General features: G+C 42.5%; 1 protein-coding gene across 2 annotated transcripts in view; it reads left to right on the top strand.

Annotated features, from left to right (window-relative positions):
* Positions 1-20,496, top strand: part of LOC131689080 (ecdysone-induced protein 74EF-like) — a 127,024-nt gene that overhangs the window by 64,989 nt on the left and 41,539 nt on the right. For both annotated transcript variants that reach the window (XM_058973876.1, XM_058973877.1), the window contains exon 2: positions 16,430-16,708. In XM_058973876.1, coding sequence (XP_058829859.1) covers positions 16,430-16,708 — 279 coding nt within the window. The remainder of the gene's footprint in view (positions 1-16,429; positions 16,709-20,496) is intronic.

The following is a 20,496-nucleotide window of genomic DNA, read 5'->3' on the forward strand; positions in this document are numbered from 1 at the left end:
ACAATATAGTAGACTTTTACACCTTTCAAGAAATCCAAAGAAAAATAATCCAATTTTTGAAAATTTTGAGTGTAAACCTCCCCTTAAATGTTAAATTTCAGCTACGGATGGCAATTGAAAAACACAAAGGGGTAATTGCATTTAGTTTTAAATATGGTAAAAAGTTGAACAGTGACCTACCTGCCGAGTCTGATATACTACATATCCAACTTAACCGGAAAGGTACGTCCTTAACTGATATTATTTACACTGACCTATCTGCCGCTTTTGATAGAATAAGCCACGATATAATAATCTCTATAATGGAGAAAATTGGAATAAACGATACTTTGTGCATTTCTTTCGTTCCTAGCTCAAAGCTAGAGGTAATAGATGTCATTGGAGATTGTCAGGCACTCACATTTACTTCTACATCAGGAATAACTCAGGGAAGTTACCTGGGACCATTGATGTTTCTGTCTTACTTCAATGACATCTATTTTGTGCTGAACACTCCCCGTCGTTCTTTCTTAGACGATCCTCAAATATTTTGTCTCACCTGTTGATGACTTCTCCAACATCTTCATGAAAACTTCGCTGATTGTGCTGTAAATAAAACCGCGTGTGTGTAAATTCGAAGAAGTGCTCGCTGATCGAATTCTCACGGAAGACATCCTGGTCGAGCTCTGCATGCTAGACCCTCAAAAAAATTTGTATCGCTGCCGAAATCCTGCGAAGAGTTTCGCCATGGATATCATGCAGAACTAGCGGGTTGTTCAGAAACACAAATAGTATTTTCATTTTTTGGAGCTAGCGTCAATCCGGCGCTGGCTAAATCCTGTCGCTAAGTTAGTGTCGGATTCTAATGAGACGAAGTCGAAACGCAAATTCCGTAACTAATTTAGTTATAGGTTTTGTCCTCTTCACGTCAAAAATGTTTTAAACAATTTTCTCCTTAGCGGAAATAAAAAAAAATTCTCCACTGAGGAGGATTATAACATTTTTATGACTGCCGAAAACCTGGGGAGAATTTCGCTCGTCTCACTAAAAATGAGAGCTGGGGAGAGGAGCTTTCCTTTAAACTGTCCAGATATTTGCTTCTACTTCTCCCGTACACTATCAGCAACCTATCGTAGATCGGGTTGGCGGTCACAGTCTAGTTCCCCCCCTAGCGTATGTAGGTCAAAGTATGTTTTGACAGTCGCCACGCTAGAGTTTTGTTTACATTGAAACTTGCCCCCGCTCCGTATCGCTTCGGAGCATACAAGGTGCATCCGCAGTGCAGTACAGGGCCACTTTCCTTTTCGCTTCCGAGTCAGCTATCGTCGCCATCTCCGGTCGTCGGCAAAATAAAACCGTAGAAGTGAAAACATATAATTTAATGCTACTTCAAGCTTCTTTGCCGCCTCTAGACCTAGCTGACACACGGGTTGGATTTTTTTTCATGTGCACTCTCCGGATGCATTAGATTGGATTTTTCCTCTCACTCGACTCGACGAAGGCAGCACGGCTTGCATCGCTCGCAAAAAAAAAAGAATCATTCCCATTATCGTAATGGATGCAACAAATCATAAATCGCTGCTGCTTTTTCCTTCTCTGCAATCGCCGGTTTATCCTCATTTCTGTGAATTAAATAAAAATCAGTGTCGCCAAGCTGCGCAAATGACAATGCCCAAGAACTGACTATGTGACATTTTGGATTGACGTGTCTCATTGACAGAGAGTGTCACTTCGATCATGCGGAAAAGAAAGCACAGCCGCAATCCGAAACCAACCGATCGATCCGGGCCGAACTTACCATTTGTCGAAGCGCTCTCGTCGCTATTCAATGCTATTATTACTATTCAACCGCCTCGCTAACCTGTTCCACGCGTTCCCCTCGATCGCTCCACCACTATCTTTCTCTCTCACTGCTATTATTTATGTATATCTTGCTGTAATACAATAAGCCTTGACCCACTTTGTAGGCTCGAACTCGCGGCTGTTGTGTATGCGGTGAAGCCGACGACGGCGGCGGCTGCTGCTGATACTGCTGCTCCCCTTGCACATACACACTCACTGCACCGGCTACCACACAGCCGCCGCGTCGCTGTCAATTCAACGAACGCGGCGCTGCTCGGCTTCTCGGCCAACTTCGATGACTGACTGTTGTTTTCTTCGCATTCGTACACTCCAAACCCACCGCTGCCCGCCTGCCTGTTCTTCATCAACACGATCATCATACCAATACCGGGCAACACTCACAGTTTTTCGGTTTGTTTCGCATTCATATTCATCAGCAACGTTTTTGATGTAATTTAATCAGACGTTTCCCCCGACCGATCCCACTCGCAGTCCCAGACGAACAGCTGGTCGGTCGTGATTTCGGTCGACTCTTTTTTCGTATCCCTTTGTTTTCCCCAAACGTTCGCTGCACCACTCATTCTTCGCTGCCGTCGCAAAAGGAAGTATAGGTGAGAAAATCATCACTTTATATCACACCGCGGCTACTGGCGGCCTCCCCCACACAGTACTGACCACTACACTACGACCCATCATCACCAGAGATCACTCGATCCGCTCCGGTGGTTGGTGGTAGCAGCATTCAACCATCGCTGACTGTGTCTGCCTCGAGGATGGATGACGAAACAGCGGAAAGTACACCGCGAATGCCGAATCACGCCAGCCGCCATCATCGCCGATCTCGGGAGCAATCGATGTCGAAACTTGTTTTGTGCTGCCGCCGCCCGTGCCCGTGTGCCGCGCCAAATTTGCATCGACTAGCTGTTGCCTTCAGCGGTTTCTACTTCGCCGTACCACTGTTGCCTTCCTATGCGACAGCAGTGACTACGCGCCGCCCGCCGCCGGTAGCAGCGGTTTCCTTGATGAATAATACACACCAGCTATTTGTCACCAATCGGTTAGTCAATACCTCCGGACGGACGGAATTTGGTTATAGATGGAGTAAATCGTCCTTGCGATGTAAACGGAACGGAAATACTAAATTGTAGGTTAGGTGCTACTCTTCGCAGAATGAGAATTACCTCTACGACAAATATTGACATGGCTTCCTCATTTGTGTTAACCATGACTGCAATTTCAACGTAAATAATTGATAAAAGTTACACTCCCTGAATGTCAATTGAATACTTCACGCTGACGTCACAAATGAACTTGTGCATTGATTTTTGACAGTTCGCTTGTACTGTTTACATGGACTTCTTTGCGATTCGCATTGAGCGAATCTAGTCGTCCATGTAAACAGTACAAGTGAACTGTCAAGAAAAGTGAGGTAAACTGTGCTAGTGAAGAACCTAGTATGTTACATTTGTAAGCTTGGTTGGTTGAAATTTTCCGCTGAAACAATCGTTTCAACACTGATCATCACCTGTTTACCAATTCATTTGGTTGTTTTGACAAGTTCGGCCCTTTGTAACCGACGCTGAAAAGAAAACAACTGCGCGATCGTCCGAAGGGATCGCTTTTTCATTTTTCCCACTTTCGAACACAAACTATTTATCGCCTATCGAAGGAGGGAAACTCGCCGACAGCGTCAATCTGTCATTCTCGCGGCCTTGCCCCACATTTTCTTCATTCTACTTCGTTGGGCGGATGACAAATTTCCCTAAAACTACGACGGCCACACAAATCCCTCGGCTTGCTTGTTCGAATGTGAAAACTTATTTTTTTTGCTTTTCTTACCGCGCACCATTGAATACCTATTCTCCCGGCCAACAGACGGTGAAATCCCACCGCAGCAAATTTCACGGTTTTTCACCCCCACATCAAATTTCAAACAGAACGCACAAACCGAAAGCGAGATCCCGCAAACAAATCAAACATTAATTAATTTCCAGTTCAGCTTCTCATTCCAATTTCAATTTGCTTCACTGGATAAAAGCTTTCAGAATCTGACAATCGCCTGCCCCACCCGAACTTGCCACACGTCTCAAAGTTGCTCACAGTCCGGAGTTCGTTTACTCCCTAGTAAAATGGCAAACAAAATGCTCGGCAGTCGCAAACACCAGACAGAAGAACTGGCATAAACGTCTGCTTAATTAAACACTGAATAAATAATTAAAGCAAACTTCAATTCCTGCTCCGCTTCCCCTCCCAGCATCGCATCGGAGCGTGTTTCCCGTCATCCCGATAGCGAAAGCGAAAGGATTTTCCGCAGGATATTCTGCCCGCTCGCAAAGTGGTGGTGGCGTAAACAAAGCCCCATAACCAGCTCGCTTCTCATCATCTGTTTCATCATCGTTATGAGACGATGACTTTTCGGTTCCCACCGCACGCCGCCATCGCCTCCTATTTAGAATCGTACCGTTCATTTTATGCACATTACACGGTACCGCCAGGAGCTAAAACCAACCAACAACATATAACGGGTCTCGTCGGGAAATTGCATCTTTCGCTGGTTACTCGAAGGGTATCCGCGCGCAAAACAAACCAGCAATGCTCTCATAAAAATAATCTAATATCTAACCTCACTTTTACCCGCAGTACCGCGCGCGCTGTGACTGTGACGCGATGCAGAACACACAGCTCCTTCTCCTTCCCTTTGACGGAAAATGCACTGTGTAAACACAGCGCGGTGTAAGCAGCCAAGGGACAAGGCCAGCATAAAATGAAACATTTCAGCTTTTATGCTCGCGTACTGGTGCAAATGTTTATATTTGCTCAGATGAGACGGCTCGGATGGGAAAAGAGGAGGAAATTAGCGAATAAAACACAGATGTGCCGTACCACTCACTGGTTCTTGTTGGCAACGGGCCCCGCTGTGGTCGTAAAACCAGTGGTTTCCCCTTGGTTGTTAAAACTTAATTTAGGAAAAATTTCTTTCAAACTTTATTCCGAATCACGTTTGACACTTGCCTGCACTGAACGAAACAGACACGACGAGTGATTACACGCCTTTTGAAAACTGATAAAAATTGGGTCAAATCGTGTTGCCACTATTTTTCAAAGAAAATGTGGCAGTTCAAATAAAAATGTCTGGAAAAATCTGTCACTTGACAGCTACCTCAAAGTCATCGAAATTTGGCATACATTTTTGTCTTCATAGAACATTCATCGATTTTTGTTTTGGAAAATATGACACAGATTTCCAAAAATTGTGTGTAACAATCTCTATAATTTAAAAATCTGATGAAATAAGAGGTTTATATTTTTACTAGAAGCTTAAAAAACTCTAGCTGTGCCTGATAAATCGGGTGTAATGGCATTCGCTCTGGAGTGTACCGTAGAATTCAGAAAATCTGGAAAAATCTGGCAAAATTTAAAAAGATCTGGCAAAATGTCTGGCTTGAACAAATGTCTGTTCAGTTAGGAAAAATCTGGAAGATTCCTGATAAATCTGGAACATTGGCAACGCTGTCTTTGACGACGGTCATGTCAGCTATCGAATGAGATGCATTCTACAGGTCAGGCAATGCTCGTTTTTTGTTAATGTGTGATGTAATAAATTGCGATTTCTATATGACGCTCTTCGCTAAGTACCACGTCTTTTATTATAATGACGATCGAATCATCTTCCAACCATCAAAGTACCAATCGCTCAACCCTCAAATACATCACTTAGTCACCATCTCCTTCCTCCGACAAATCGATCCGATCCTTCCGTTCGTCGTAAATCCGTCAACTTAGCATCAATCGACCAATTACTCAACCCAACTCGTCCCGCGTTAAGTTGAGCAGGATCCCACAGCTATTAGTTTGATGGGACAAAACGATTATTCAGTCAATCATTGTCAGCTCTCGGCATCATCAGCATCGAAAAGTTGCTTCCATTAAGCTTGGCTTCCAGGGGAACCCTCGACACGCGTTGACGCTTCTCCAATCCAATAACAATACTAGCAATAACTATCCGATGTCTATATGCATCAGCGCCCCCGCCAGCGCGCGAATCCTGCCATCATAATAACTTAAATACCTTCAGAAAATTTTGTCGATGCATCATGCTTACTCTTTCCATTGGTTGCCTCTCTGTCTCTCAGAACGGTGCCATCCAGCACCAGCAGTAGTATCGGTAGTATAGTAGCAGAAAGTACCGATTCCCGAACACACACACGCCTGTACTACCATCCGGGAGATGGTGGACGACGTCGTCGTAGTTGTGTATTAGTCTAGCCATATTGATCCGTTTTGCTGCTCCGATCCGTTCACGTCGTGGCCTGTATAGCACCACGGTCACGGCGGACGGGGTAACTTTCCCAAATGGAAGGATTTTCACTTTTCTCTTAGTTTTTCGCCTGGCACCTCCCCTACCCTAGCGTCTCAATCCAACCGTGAGTGAGTGATACGGCCCGAGAGAAAGTATTTTCACTTTCACTACTAATGCCACCCAACCGGCCGTACGCCCACCCACCCATTGACTAACTACTACTGCCTGCTGAATGTGGGAAACTCGTTCGCCTCTCGGTGTACTACGATGATGTATGAAGGGAGGAAAAGCTCGCCCACTTCAGTACCGAGTATACAGCGAACAACCCGAGAGGGCTGAAGCGGAAAACAAAACAACCGGAGAAAAGCTCATCTCGACTGATGTGGTGGGATTTTTCCTCGCAGGACTGGATCAATGCGTTGTGTGTGTGTGCACTTTCTGACGGTTGGGTAGCTGTCAAATCCTTTGACTAACACTGATTGAGCTGTTTTCGATTAAGTGACAGACAATTTTTTAAATTATCTATTCCTTTGAGTCATGTTGACGTTGAATGCATGTTTTGACAGCTGTCATTTTTAATTCGATTTCGAAAACTAGAATATCTCTGGAATGAGAGAAAAATAGCCTGGTTGGAAACATATTCCTCGGCATTGTATGGCAACACGTGTGTTGCTATAAGGCTAATCGCAATTCTATTTGGGCTGTTCAATTTTGCAGTTTAATTTTTCGAGCACTTTTTTGAAACCGATTGAGAACACCTCGTCTATTCTGTTTTAAACTTCACACAATTTGAAACACGAATAGAACACTGCTTTAAATATTTTTCATTAGTATGTATAACGACTGACAGCCGGAAAAACAATAACCAAATCGAGCAAACAATAATAGAGATAATAGAGAATAGATAACTAAAACATCGCCTTGGGAACACCTTCATGCAAATGTATTTTTGACAGTTCCAAATTATACGACTACTCGTCATTTTGAAACAGTTGTTCAAATCTCGCGTATTTTTTGAAAAGGTCCAATAAGCATACTGCCAAAATTCACACTTCAAATTACGGACAAACCATTACTCATCAATTATAAATCACAGCAAAAGACGAAAGAGAAAACTTTTCTGTTTCATAAAATGTTAACATTCGTTCTCGACGAGTCACGGTTTGTTTGGAATTTTTCCCAACACTGTTAAGTGAGTAGCTTCTTCGTTTCCTCAATGTATACTGATGTAGCTACTGATCGGTTTAGTGGTCAATTTTTAACGAGTTATTGAAGTTATCAGCTGGAACGCTTCCGTAGACAAACCGTTTTCAAAAGAAAATAACTAAAGTTGCAGTAGAGTATTGGAACTAAGACAAGGCGAAATATCTGGTTTATGCCTCTTTTTGTTTAAATAACGGTATTTATTGTGCTAATAGTTTCCTGGTTCCTTTATCAACCCTAGTAACAATTGAGGTTTTATTGCAGTTTGATAGCCTCTCATAAAACTTATATTGCACTTGTAGCGTGCTATAAAACTTCAATTGTTACTTGGGAATGCTATTCATTATTTCTCTTCATTCAGGAACTTTTCCGGATTTATGGAAAAAATCATATCATTCCCGTTTTCAAAAAAGGAGACAAAGGCGTTGTCTCGAACTATCGCGGAATAGCTTCTTTATGTGCAGTATCTAAGCTATTTGAAAAGATTGTTCTGGATTTCATCACCCATAACTGCTCCAATTACATATCCGAGACCCAACACGGCTACATGCCTAAACGATCAACGTCTACTAACTTAATATCGCACACGTCCTTCATCATCCGTTCCTTGCAAGTAGACGTCATATAAACCGACTTTTCGGCAGCCTTCGACAAGATCAACCACAAGATAACTGTTTCTAAACTAGACAGGCTTGGATTCGGCGGTTCTTTTTTAAATTGGTTTCATTCCCATCTATCTGGACGTAAAATGGTTGTCAAAATTGGAGACTGCACGACCTCTCCATTTGCTGCCAGCTCTGGGGTTCCTCAGGGTAGTCATCTTGGACCTTTCATATTCTTGCTCTATCTCAACGACTTGAATCTCTCAATAAAATGTATAAAATTATCATTTGCCGACGACTTTAAACTATTCCACCTTATTAAAACATCCACCGATGCTGAATTGTTATAGTCCCAGCTCGATATATTCGTTAATTGGAGTCATGTCAACAGGATGCAACTGAATGCTTCTAAATGTTCAGTCATCTGTTTCACCCGCAAACATTCAGGAACAGGATTTATTTTTCGTTGTACAAAAGAATTCGTTGATGTACACTGTTTAAAAGCGTTATATTCTGCTTTGGTTCGTTCTACGCTTGAATATGCAGCTGTTGTTTGGGTACCTTATTACCAAAATGATATTCAACGCATCGAAGCTGTCCAACGCAAATTTGTCCGATTCGCACTTCGGCGACTTCCATGGAGAGACCCGCTAAATCTCCCGTCCTACCCTGATCACTTCAGGCTAATCGATCTCGAACTCCTATATGTTCGTCGGGATGTTTCCAAAGCAACTTTCATCGCCGATCTTCTTCAATCACGAATCGACTGCCCTAATCTTCTCCAGTTATTGGACTTAGACATCCGTCGTCCTAGTTTTCGATCTCATCCATTCCTGCATCATTTCTACTGCCAGAACCAATTATGGCTGTAATGAGCTATTCACCAGTATGTGTCGTTTATTCAACCGATTTCCCACGTCTTTGACTTTCATCTTTCCCGTACCGTCACCAAGCGATTGTTTGTTAATTCCTCGTCAAGCTAGCTTTTGTCCCTAGTTTAGTTATTCAGTAGCAAAATTATTGTAATAGTGTTAATTGTAGAAATAAGCTGTGTAATGTATCATTTGGATGTTTGTAATCTGTTGGTACAAAAGATGAGGAGGTTTTATGCCTGCTGGAGAAAGGGTTTGAATGAAACCTAGCGCCAGCGGGGGCTTTTCCCTGCTCCAAATAAAGCAACAATAGATTGTCCTTTATTGAGCTAAATTAGCAGTTTTGCTGATTTCTAAGTAGGGATAAAGCGGGGAAAGTGGTAAACTTTTTGAAGCTTTATTTTTCATTTTTAAATTTCCTATAGTGAATAGCATTAAGTAAGCTATCTTTTTCACAGAAACTAACTGAAACTCTTAAAAGTTAACGAGCTCCGACTAATCATGTTCAAATTTACCAACATCGAAAGTCGTAGGTTGAAGTGGGAAGCCCCGCGTAACTCCGGAACTGGAAGTCGGATCGAGATGAAATTTATTAGCAGGGAAGGGACCCTGGTAACAATTTCGGTTTTATGGTAGTTTTATAGCCTCTCATAAAACTTAGATTGCACTATAAAACTTCAATTGTTACTTGGGGAGATGTATTTCATTAGAGACTAAACCTGTGTCCAATCCAGCCATCTCCGAAAAACCAAAGTGGCATAACTTCGGAACAAGAATACTTCCATCGAGGCTTTCGAACCGGTCGATAATGGCGGTATCTAGTAAGTGGGGTGAAAGAACATGAACGTTTAGATGCAAAATGACGCCTCATTAGATATTTTACATTTCCCACTTGACCTCGACACCACATTTAGCAAAAATGTGAGCGTCATTTTTTCCAACACGACACGAAATTTATTTGCATTTAAATAATTTAAACTAAGACTATTAAGAAAACTTTGAGTCCAACTAATAACCTTTTTTTTCGAAAAACAGTAAAATATCGATGTGCCTAGGTAGCCTAGAACAAAGTTTGCCGCTCGCCAGTATGTATTTATTCCCGCCTAGCCGCCTTTTTGTTTACTGGGTTGTGACAGCTTAGGCCGAAAATATTGCTTTGCATTGGAAACGCGCCTTTCGAGTATTGTTGGTGAGACGAATTCAGTCGGCACATTATTTGATAAACCTAAAAGAAACTAAAAGGGTTTAGATAGGCCACCACTCTTCGTTTGCTGTTATATTTGTGCTGATTATGCTGTGATGCGGTTTTGCGACGTGTAGAATTTGATGGACTACGGAGATAGACAGACGCACAGCATTTTCGAGACAGTTTCCCGCCGCCACAACCAGTGAGGCGAAGTGTACGAGTGTGACGGTACAAATACCCCGCGAAATTGTCGGCCCGTGGTTCGGGTATAAGTGAGAAGTGTAGTGTCGGTTCGCCGAAAGAGGTTAGCTAATCGAAAAGGAGTTTTTTCGCTAATCAACAAAGAACCGAACACCAACCTTTCTCGCAGTGGAAGATAAACTGAGCCTCTACAGCTATCCATCAAGGAACGTCAGAGAAAGCAGCAGGACGGACAAGGGTTCACCATGGGAAGCTCACTGCGACGACTTCCGAGATCGCTTGCGGCCAGGCATGAGTTCGCCACTGCCGCTAGGGAGGTTCCAACAAAAGAGCCAAGCTCACCTTCCTGGCTAATTGTAGAGGACCGCTGCCGTAGCAGCTAATGACAACAACCATCTGCAGTCGCGTCCAGTCGGAAGACACCATTCACATTACCGCTTACTAACATCAGCAGCAGTTTACAGCAGAGGAGTTTGATGGAATAAAACTCCTCTGCAATGCTGTACATTATTTAGTTTGTGGATGTGCAAAAAACCGGAATTTTGCTAGAAGCACTTAGGCCGCCCTGTCATCAAGAGTCTGCTGGGCAGGTAAGACTACACACTTAGAAAAAATGAAAATTACATTTGACGTAAACAACAATACGACGTATTTTGCTGTCTATTAATTGATTTTACATGTTTTGACATGTGAAATAAATATTGTTTCTCTTTTGATGTAGAACTCGGTAGAATGGAGGTGGAGAATTGAGAACAAAGCGCATTTTTACATGTTTTTGGTGTAGATTCAAGTGAATTGTGACGCTCCTTTTATGTGCATCTCACGAGATGTAAATAAAGGGCGAACACGAAATTATTGCGACACATTCAACAGGGCATAACTTTTTTACCATTGGGTAAAAATCAACCAAATTTTGAACACTTTCTCATTGATGTGTATTGTTTACATGCTGTCAAACTCGAAGTCGTGTTTTTCGATTCAACGAAAATGGAGGTGAACCAACGCGAGTCGAGAGAACAACTTCTTTCCAAACACCTGGAATTTCCTGATCTGTCGCACCGGCAGTTAGGAAAAATGTTGAACATTCACCATTCAACCGTCTCCAGAGTGTTGAAGCGGTTCCAGGAGCGGTTGACGTTGGACCACGGCAAATGAGCTGGAGGAAAACCGGGACCGGAGAACAAAAAGACGGAGGGAAAGGTGAAGCGGATGATTAAAGCAAATCCCAACGTCTCAAGCCGTGATTTGGCTAAAAAGATCGGCATGTCGCAGAGCTACGTCTAGAATGCAAAGAAGAGAGCTGGACTACATACATACAAGGTACAGAACTTCCCAAACCACGATGAGCGGCAAAAATCGACGGCCAAAACTTGGGCACGGAAGCTCTACGAGAAGATGCTGACAAAATATGGCTGCTGTGTGATGGACGACGAAACGTATATAAAAGCAGATTTTAAGCAAATTCCGGGGTTGGAGTTTTTCACCGGCAAGAGCAAGTTCTATGTGGACGACAAATTTAAGAAGAAGAAAATGTCAAAGTTCGCCTCCAAATATCTCATTTGGCAGGCCATCTGCTCTTGCGGAGTGAGCCTTTCGTGACAAAGAGCACAGTAAATGACGAGATCTACAAATCTGAGTGCCTGGAGAAGCGCCTTTCGCCGTTCTTGCAGCAGCACGACGAAGCTCCGCTATTTTGGCCAGATTTGGCATCATGCCACTATTCTAAAAGTGTCTTGGAGTGGTATGAGGCCAATTCTGTTCATTTTGTTCCAAAGGACATAAATCCGCCAAACTGTCCGGAGCTGCGCCCGGTGGAGCAGTACTGGGCAATGATGAAGCGGGAACTTCGGAAGAGCAAGAAGACAGTCAAAGACGAGAAGGACATGTTAAGAAAATGGAAAAAACTGAGAAACTGGTACCGGATGACAATGTAAATACTTTGATGGAGGGCATCAAGCGAAAATGCGTTCAATTTCACACTCAAGGCTCCATCGATTAACTTTTCTTTTGATTTTTGAAGTAAATATATGTATAAAACTACCCTAAAATTTTGGTTTGATTTTAAACATTATAAGAAAATTGGCATGACATTTACGGTGTCGCAATAATTTCGTGTTCGCCCTTCTTTATTTTTAAGTGTGTAGAACCCAAGTCGTGGATAAAACTTCCTACTTACAAGAGGAAAGAAAATGAAGGGAATAGCGACAGTGATTGGTGGATAAAATTGCCGACGTTAGCATATGTGTGAATGAAACACGGAACCTGATGGCGGATATCCCTAGTCACAATTAAGCTTTTATTGCAGTTTTAAAATCAATCTCAAAAGTCATATTACACTTGTAGCGGGCAATAAAACTTTCACTTGAGATATCAAATAGTTCGAGAATTTTAAGGACCAAAAATACTATTTAAATTGGCTATTCTTGTTATCCAGCTTTTTACGTGCCATAATGGCGATGAATTTCGTGATTTATAAGCAGTCCCTATTCTGACAATAGTTGTTTACTCCAGCGCAACGCCTCGTTTGGTATGTTTGGCGATAGTCCAACAAATTGGACTAATGTAGGACCATTTTTTCAGTAGAGAAAAAATTAGGTAAAAACTTTCTTACGAGACTAGGGGCTTGCTCAGAAACACAAATAGTGTTTTCGTTTTTTGAAGATAGCGTCAATTCGGTGCTAGGTTAATCCTGCACTAAGTTAGTGCCGGATTCTGATGAGACGAAGTCGAAACGCAAATTCCATTACTAAATTATGAAAGCTTCAAGCAGTTTTGACATAAATATCCGAGAAGGGCCTCTACCATCCTGAAGAATTAGCAAAATGCAAAGTATGTTTATTGTTCTCATCCTTAACCTTCCGGCAGTCGCGCTAGTGCACTGAGTGCACGCTGCTCTGAAGATCTAACGAAATCGTCGTAGGGCACTCGCTCTAGGGTCGTCGCTCGTTCAGTGGGCCATAAGCGCGACTTCCGCAGGGTTAATGAGGATTAATATTGTTTACAGAATTTCAAAACAGCCAAGGGAATACCAATTGTTTACAATTTTTGCATGAAGATTGATTGTCTCGCCATTACATCTGTAGCGCTTATATGACCAATGTCAAGTTTTAATCGGTTAAGTGTACTACGTATGGCATCTTAATTTTTTCCTCAGGAAAAAAATGGAATAGCCAATTTGCACAAAAGGGCACAATACCTTTCTTTAAAAAGTTGATTTTAATGTTTCATGTTCCACTCGTCAGTAACTGGCACCAACTTACTGCCAGTTAGACGATGTATCTAAACAAACATTAAATTTGGCACCAGTTAAACGCTAAATACAAACAGTTCACAAAACGTGTGTTATCGCTTAAAGCAATTGGCTGGTACCGAGTGCTGTCTCGGTTAGCCAGACACAGAAGCTCTGGGTCTTTGCCGAGTATACGAGAAACGAGCTATCTTTTGGCAAGAGTTCAACGGAACCTTAATTTTGCACAGTCATACTACAAAAGCTTTGCGCGCCGAACCAAAAGTCAAACAGATTATTGCTCTCCAGCCCTCTGAGGTTAAAATCGTACTCCTTTTCATCATCCCACTTTTCTCCACCGTCCTACAGATACTGGCCCGCGGTACTGATGTCATATAACTGTCACACACTGTGAGAAAAAGTCCTCGATTTTCCGCTAAAACCCAGAACTGGTTTATTTCAATTAACACAACTTTTGACGAATTTATTACGACTCTCAGTCGAATCAGCAAAAATGTGTTTCCTTAAATCGCTTTCGGCTGTTTTTGATGGTTTGTTTTAAAAAAATGGAACGTGCCGACGCTCGATTTTTCCTTAACAAATACCATCAACAAAAACTCTGACAATTTAAAGAATATATCGTTGATTTGACGGAAAACTCCATAAATAGGTATCAATTAATATGCTTGGTCCCAACCGTATCCAGAATTTCTCGCGCTTTGACACACTATCAAGAACGTTAAGATCTTCCTACTCTACCTCCGCTCCAGGTTCGATAACAGCTCCTATCATCTTGTCATACATGCCATAAATCAGCAAACAATTTCCGTCTCGGCATCGTCTGATGAACTGTCAAACTTGTTCACCTATTATTCCGCCACCATAACCTTGAGCCATCATTTTTCCGAGAAGCCGCCGTCCGGACATTGTTGTATTCATTTTTCTCTTTCGTTACACATCAAAAAGGATTCGAATCAATTGACGAGACAGCATCGTCGTCGCACTCCTTTTGGGAGACGTCGGAGAAGCGAAAAGGAAATGAAGAACCTATCGATTTTCCACTTCTAGCTCCTCGAATGGGTTGCCGTATGACAGCAGACCGCGACCGAGCGACGGTGTCTAGCCTCTGGCGAGCTCATGACATCCTTGCGCCGATAAAAAAATTGGATTCGATCATCATCAGTTCCATCCTTGGAGCCAGCTATTGAACGCCTCTCGGTTTAGAAGTATGTACTCCGGTGAAAAAAAAAGTCCGACCCATTCAACTCAGGCCAGCGACCTGGAATCTTACCCCCTTGACATTATTTATGCTGCGCCATTTTTTCCGCCTTGCGCTCGTGTGTACGTGTACGTGTGTGTGTGTGAGTGTACATGCGTCCAAACACCCATGTGCTGCTTTGGCACGATAAAGACGTCGCCGGTCGCGAAATATATTTCCATATTCATGACGGGTCCGGCATAAAATGTTCCATCAGCGGAGAAAAGGTTCTCGTGATTAAGCACGGGATGGATCTGACCCCCGGCGGCTGACTGACCGGCCAGCGTAAAAAAGAAACAGCAGAGTATCGACCGAATCGGAATGGCAATTAAAATTTGTCACAAACTGTGCTCGAGGGTGGAATAATATGCGATTAAACAGCAAAACTGTGACGAGGTTAATTTTCCCGTGCTTTTCTTTTCAGCACAACGGACGGTGGTGGTGTTGAAAATGCTTACGGACTTTTTTGGTCACATTTGACAGACCGATCACATTTCACTAAAGTTAGTACACCCTTGAACAGACCGAACTAGGGGAAAAATATTTCGAGTATTTGTAAGAAAGTTGTTTGAACTTCATAGCTTCCAGACGGAAATTTCACACCTTCAAGAGTAGCACTTCAGACAAAGTTACCTGCCCGGTTGCCATAGCAACTAGTAAAACGATCCCCAATTATCCCGCTAATTGCAAACCGATTTCGTTCGACCAAAAAAGCCCCTCTTGGCCGTCTTCCTGTGACTAGGACCACTCCGACGAACCTATCCGTCGGAGGTCATTTCCTTTCTCTTCAAAGCGTTTTATTTTCGCTTCATATTTTCCTTTATTACCGCGACTCTCCAACTCGCTACGGATTGTCATCGCCGTCGTCGCCGTCGTCGTCGTCATCGTCATCATCGTCTACAATGATTACGCGACACAGAACAGTACCCGGTCCCCGGTGGTGGACCCAAACCTGGTGGGAAACTAGAACACCCACCCACCCAACAGAAGGGTGGGTGCTTTGGTAGGATAGCAAACGGCAGATCGCGTGAGCCAGCGAAAAAAGCTCTCAAAAAGTCACGAACTTGTTTGCTTTTATTACTAAATAATGTGATGGCAAATAAAATGAGTGAAAGGAAGGGCGTCTGTCCGCATCACTGCCGTCCAGCAGGAGTTTCCGTTTTCCTGTCCCCGGGACCGAACATTTCCTTCACTGTTTTAGTGGCAACCAGTCTGTCTGTCCGTCCGTTTCGGACCGTCTGCCAGAGTCTATCTGCTGTTTGTCTCACCGTAAGATGACGGATGCAGTCGGGTGATGATAAAATTTGATGATAACGATAATGGCGAAATGAGAATGTCGAAACGAATAAGCCAGCAGCGGCAGCAGCAGGACCAACGCGGGTGAACAGATTTTCCCATCCCTGTCCAATTTTCGGTCTATCATCCTACCTACAATCACCCTTCGGAGACGTCCGAATAAATCAAAGGGGCGTGTCTTTGCCTACTGTGGGTACGGGACTCAAGGGAAAATGAGCACCAACTGTCACTTTTTGAGGGATCGATAGTTATTTTGACTGAACAGTCATTATGGGGAAATAAATAAAAATAATAAGCTAGCTATATAACAATTAGTTCATACTAGGTACAACTGTCCATTATGCCCCCATCTCCCCCGGCACAAGATAGTGTGCAACATTAGAAGTACGTTAAACCGAATTGGCTGATGTCTAGACCTGTAACTGCATCACTGATGGAACCTTCTTCCTTTTTTTCTTTTGCAGTGGACACCGAGCTACCGCTACCACCGCAGACGCCAAGTCCGCCGCCCCAGCAGCGATTATCGTCGCAAACCCACCTCCACCATCATCATCATCATCATCACAGTAGCAGCAGCAGCAGCGGCAGCAGTAGCCATCACCAGCAATCGCCCGGCAGCCTGCTCGCCAGTAGTCTCAGCCAATCGTCCCAACAGCACAGGCCCCTCCTGCATGGACTGCTCAGCGGCACGCACATACCTCAGGTGCCGTACCACAGCCGGGGCTACAGCACATCCAGCACAGGTTAGTGGGAACCAAATAGTGACCCGGAGGTCCACTTCACCAACATCATTCAGCTCCTTACACAACTCCACAACCCCACTCTCCGTCTTGAGTTTCCGTCAACACTTTTCATGCCGTTCTATTTATTTATAGCGAATTTACGGATTATGAATTATTGAGCTGTTGGCCCCCCCTCCTCGGACCAGTCCCGGAGGTCGCCTTCGGGGATGATTGTTGTACCAGGTTCTAAAGATTAATGATTTTCGCCAACCCCGCTAAACTGATACTGGCTGGTCACAGGGAAGCATGATTTGCTAGCAAAACCCGAACTGACCGACCATTTTCCCTCCGAAAAGCCATAACCCTTCGTCCAATCGATCTAAAATTGGATTGGTAGGGCCAGTGTTGCCATATTTGCAGCTGTACTGATTTGTTTTGGCATCTGCACTTTTTTGCAAAAAAAAAATAAAATATAGTTTGATTCTAAGGAGTAATTGTTTAAAATTTGCCGCATTACCGAGACCGAAATTTCGTAGCGTCGTTTATTTATTCCATAACGTTAGTAAATACACAGCTAGTTGTCTGCGCATTTTACTTGATGTCATACAGTCAGAGAATACGGGGACTCCCCCAAAGTCGATGTCCTCTTCCAGGTTCTTTGCTAAACGTAATTTTAGCTAGTGTAGTGATCCATTCGGCCTAGTGACCCATTCGGCCTAGTAACCCATTCGGCCTAGTGACCCATTCGGCCTAGTGACCCATTCGGCCTAGTGACCCATTCGGCCTAGTGACCCATTCGGCCTAGTGACCCATTCGGCCTAGTGACCCATTCGGCCCAGTGACCCATTCGGCCTAGTGACCCATTCGGGCGACTCGTTTGACCTAGTGGCTTTCGGCTTAATGACATTCGGCCTAGCGTCATTCGGTCGCACAACATTCAGCCTAACGGTGTTTGGCATAATGGCACCTCCATAGGTACCTTAATATTTTTAATGATGGTGTATGGCATGTAACGATGGAATTCTCATACCATTCCAGATTTCAGTATATTGTGTTTTAACCCATCTTCTGTAGGGGAGCCCGGAACTAGTTGGCGGTAGGCTGGCGGAGTCTCCTTTGCTCTATCGTTGTGTACGTCAAGTGAGATGAAATACATTTTCCAATGTGTTTATGTTGCATAACATTTGGTTTTGTAGAAGTAGTTGGCGATAATGTAGCAGTCTTGGTCAATTTCCAAATTTAGATGATTTTTAATCTATTCCACGAATCAATATATTTTTCGATAGCGCGCGAAGAGAGCATTCAGTATCCGTATATTTGTTTGTGTATTTCAATTGTAGATGTTTTAACATTGGGGTCATTTGCCACCTTTTTCGAGTTAGAAAAATCTATTTTTTGAAAAATCTTCGGGGTTGGGAATCGGAGCCAGGAGAGCTCCGACCCTCCGTTTAAATATAGTACCCAACCAACTACAAACAAAAGTTGTTTTTTAAATACATTTTAATAAAATATGCGGTTGTTGTAAGTTTATGGTGCTGCGTGCGGGACAAGCTGGCGTTACTATTCACAGTGTAGTCATCAATCATTTTATTTCTAGAATTCACTCCAAAGCAAGAGATCTTTTGCTTGTGAATCTCGCCAATGCAGGAGACATTTACTTCGGCAAATCGCCCGATCACTGAAAATACCGCCAAGTAGCCCCGATCTCCCCTATAAGGCATTTCGTTATTATAATCAAGCTAACAGAATTGGCACGTGGCAATCTGACTTTCATAGTTACATAGTGTTGTTTGAGAATGAAAAACTCTGATAGAGTAGTTGAACGCATACTCAAATGTTAAGACTTAGAGAGTATGTATATGTGTATCCTCATAATTTCTTGAATATTCCAAGTGCTTTTTCTGCAACTACATTCCAAACATTGTCGACTGGTGAATACTGCTACTCTAGAAGTCATTTCGCGAAAAATGTATTATATTTTTCGATCCACACAATACGGACACGATACAGAAACAATTTTATTGTTGTTGACCGTTGTTGACCTTTTTTTTATTTGTTCGATCGTTAGATGTTTAGATCTCTCTCCCCATGCCTTTAAAGCTAAAAATTTCCAGTTTGGTACCAGCTAAGCTAATCGGAATCGGAACTAAACCGAAAGTGGATATGGAGCTTAGGGTTACGGAATGCGCAAAAATGCAGTTTAATCATATCACGCAATCAGTACTGAAAACCAACCAACAGGGAGATTCAGCAAAAACATTAATTTTGCCTAATAATTTGAGAAACGTGGCAGCGTAAAAACCAAGATAGGCGAGGAAGCAAATATTTCCCTGTTGCGGATAATGATCTATAAGTTATATTCAATTAACTATATACATGGGACAATTACGCGAACAACTGCGGTGTATGTCTTTTCAACTATCAGAATACTAGAGAAAAGTTATGATATTATTGAAACGTCGCGTAGTTAAATTATTTTTGTTTTTTTTTTCTCCTATTTTCTGAACTGTTTTCGATATACTAGAGATTTTTTCGGAATGCTCGAAGTTATACCGCGGCTCTTGATTTCAAGTATCGTCATATCAATTCATCGGGTCGAGATGCTGACTATTTTCTGAAGATGAATATGAAGCTTATGCCTCCGGTTACATTTATCCAGTTCCAACATACAAGAAATACTGAGACGTTCTGGCGTGTGGCTTAACAGAAAGCTTTATCACGCGTATACTGGTTGCGCCGCCAAGTATGTCGGGAATGTAGAGTACATAGCCGGTGACAAAAATATTACAATAAAGAGAGGTGGGATCGGTTTCGTTTAAGATTGGGAAGAGCTTCTTCACAAGTATTCTCAACAGTCTCAGTGTGGTAAGAATGTGGCAGTCCCGAGAATTTTTTTCCCACGAAATCACAACTATCCTTGCTCAAACCACGCTGAGATTATAAAAAGACATCAATTTTTGGTATTTATTTGACGCAAAATAGCCATGTTAATTTAGCTAAATCGGATATCGCCATCTTTAAATTTAAAATTTGCTCATAGATTTCCATCATCTACTCGGCAATTGAATTCCAAATTTATCTACATTAAAGACCATTCGTAAATTACATGACCCAAAAAATTCCCCAAAATTGATTCTGCCCTCCCCCATATAATAAATTGTTGCAAATTTCTTTAACCTCCCCTCCTCTAATACATAACAAATTCTTTAAAAAATGTGTTGTAAAAACATATTACGTAACGTTCTAGCTTACTTCCCCATATGTAATGGCATGTCACATTTTGTCCTACCCTACCCCCGGCTGTCGCGTAATTTATGAATGGTCCTTTATTAGGATTATCAAGAATTTTACCTTAAAATTACCATCATGGATTGTAAAATGGCGTCAGACTTCAAATTTCGTCATCTACTGGTTTACCCCGTTTCGAAAATATCAATATCAATACCGGAAATCGCCCTTTTTTATTTTAAAATGGTACCCATCGTCGATTCATCTTCTCGTTAACCTTATCCCGAAAATACTGAAATTATTATTGTTTGGGTTATAGCATATTTCGCCCGACTTCGTTTAATTTGATTTCAGACATTAGTTTCCGTCATTTATTTGTCAATCCCAAGAAGACATGTGCTCAAAGACGTTCATTTTTTATCTCGATTATAGAAGTTTTAACCTTGAAGTCATTCACCTCTTTTTCGGGTTAGAAAAATCTCTAACCCTACGTCAGGGGTTGGGGATTGAACCCGGATAAGCTGAGTACAATGTAATCGATTTACCAACTACGCTATGTCCGCCCCCATCCAATTAACTTC

This window comes from Topomyia yanbarensis, chromosome 3, assembly GCF_030247195.1.
Source record: "Topomyia yanbarensis strain Yona2022 chromosome 3, ASM3024719v1, whole genome shotgun sequence".
Classification (NCBI taxonomy): Eukaryota; Metazoa; Arthropoda; class Insecta; order Diptera; family Culicidae; genus Topomyia; species Topomyia yanbarensis.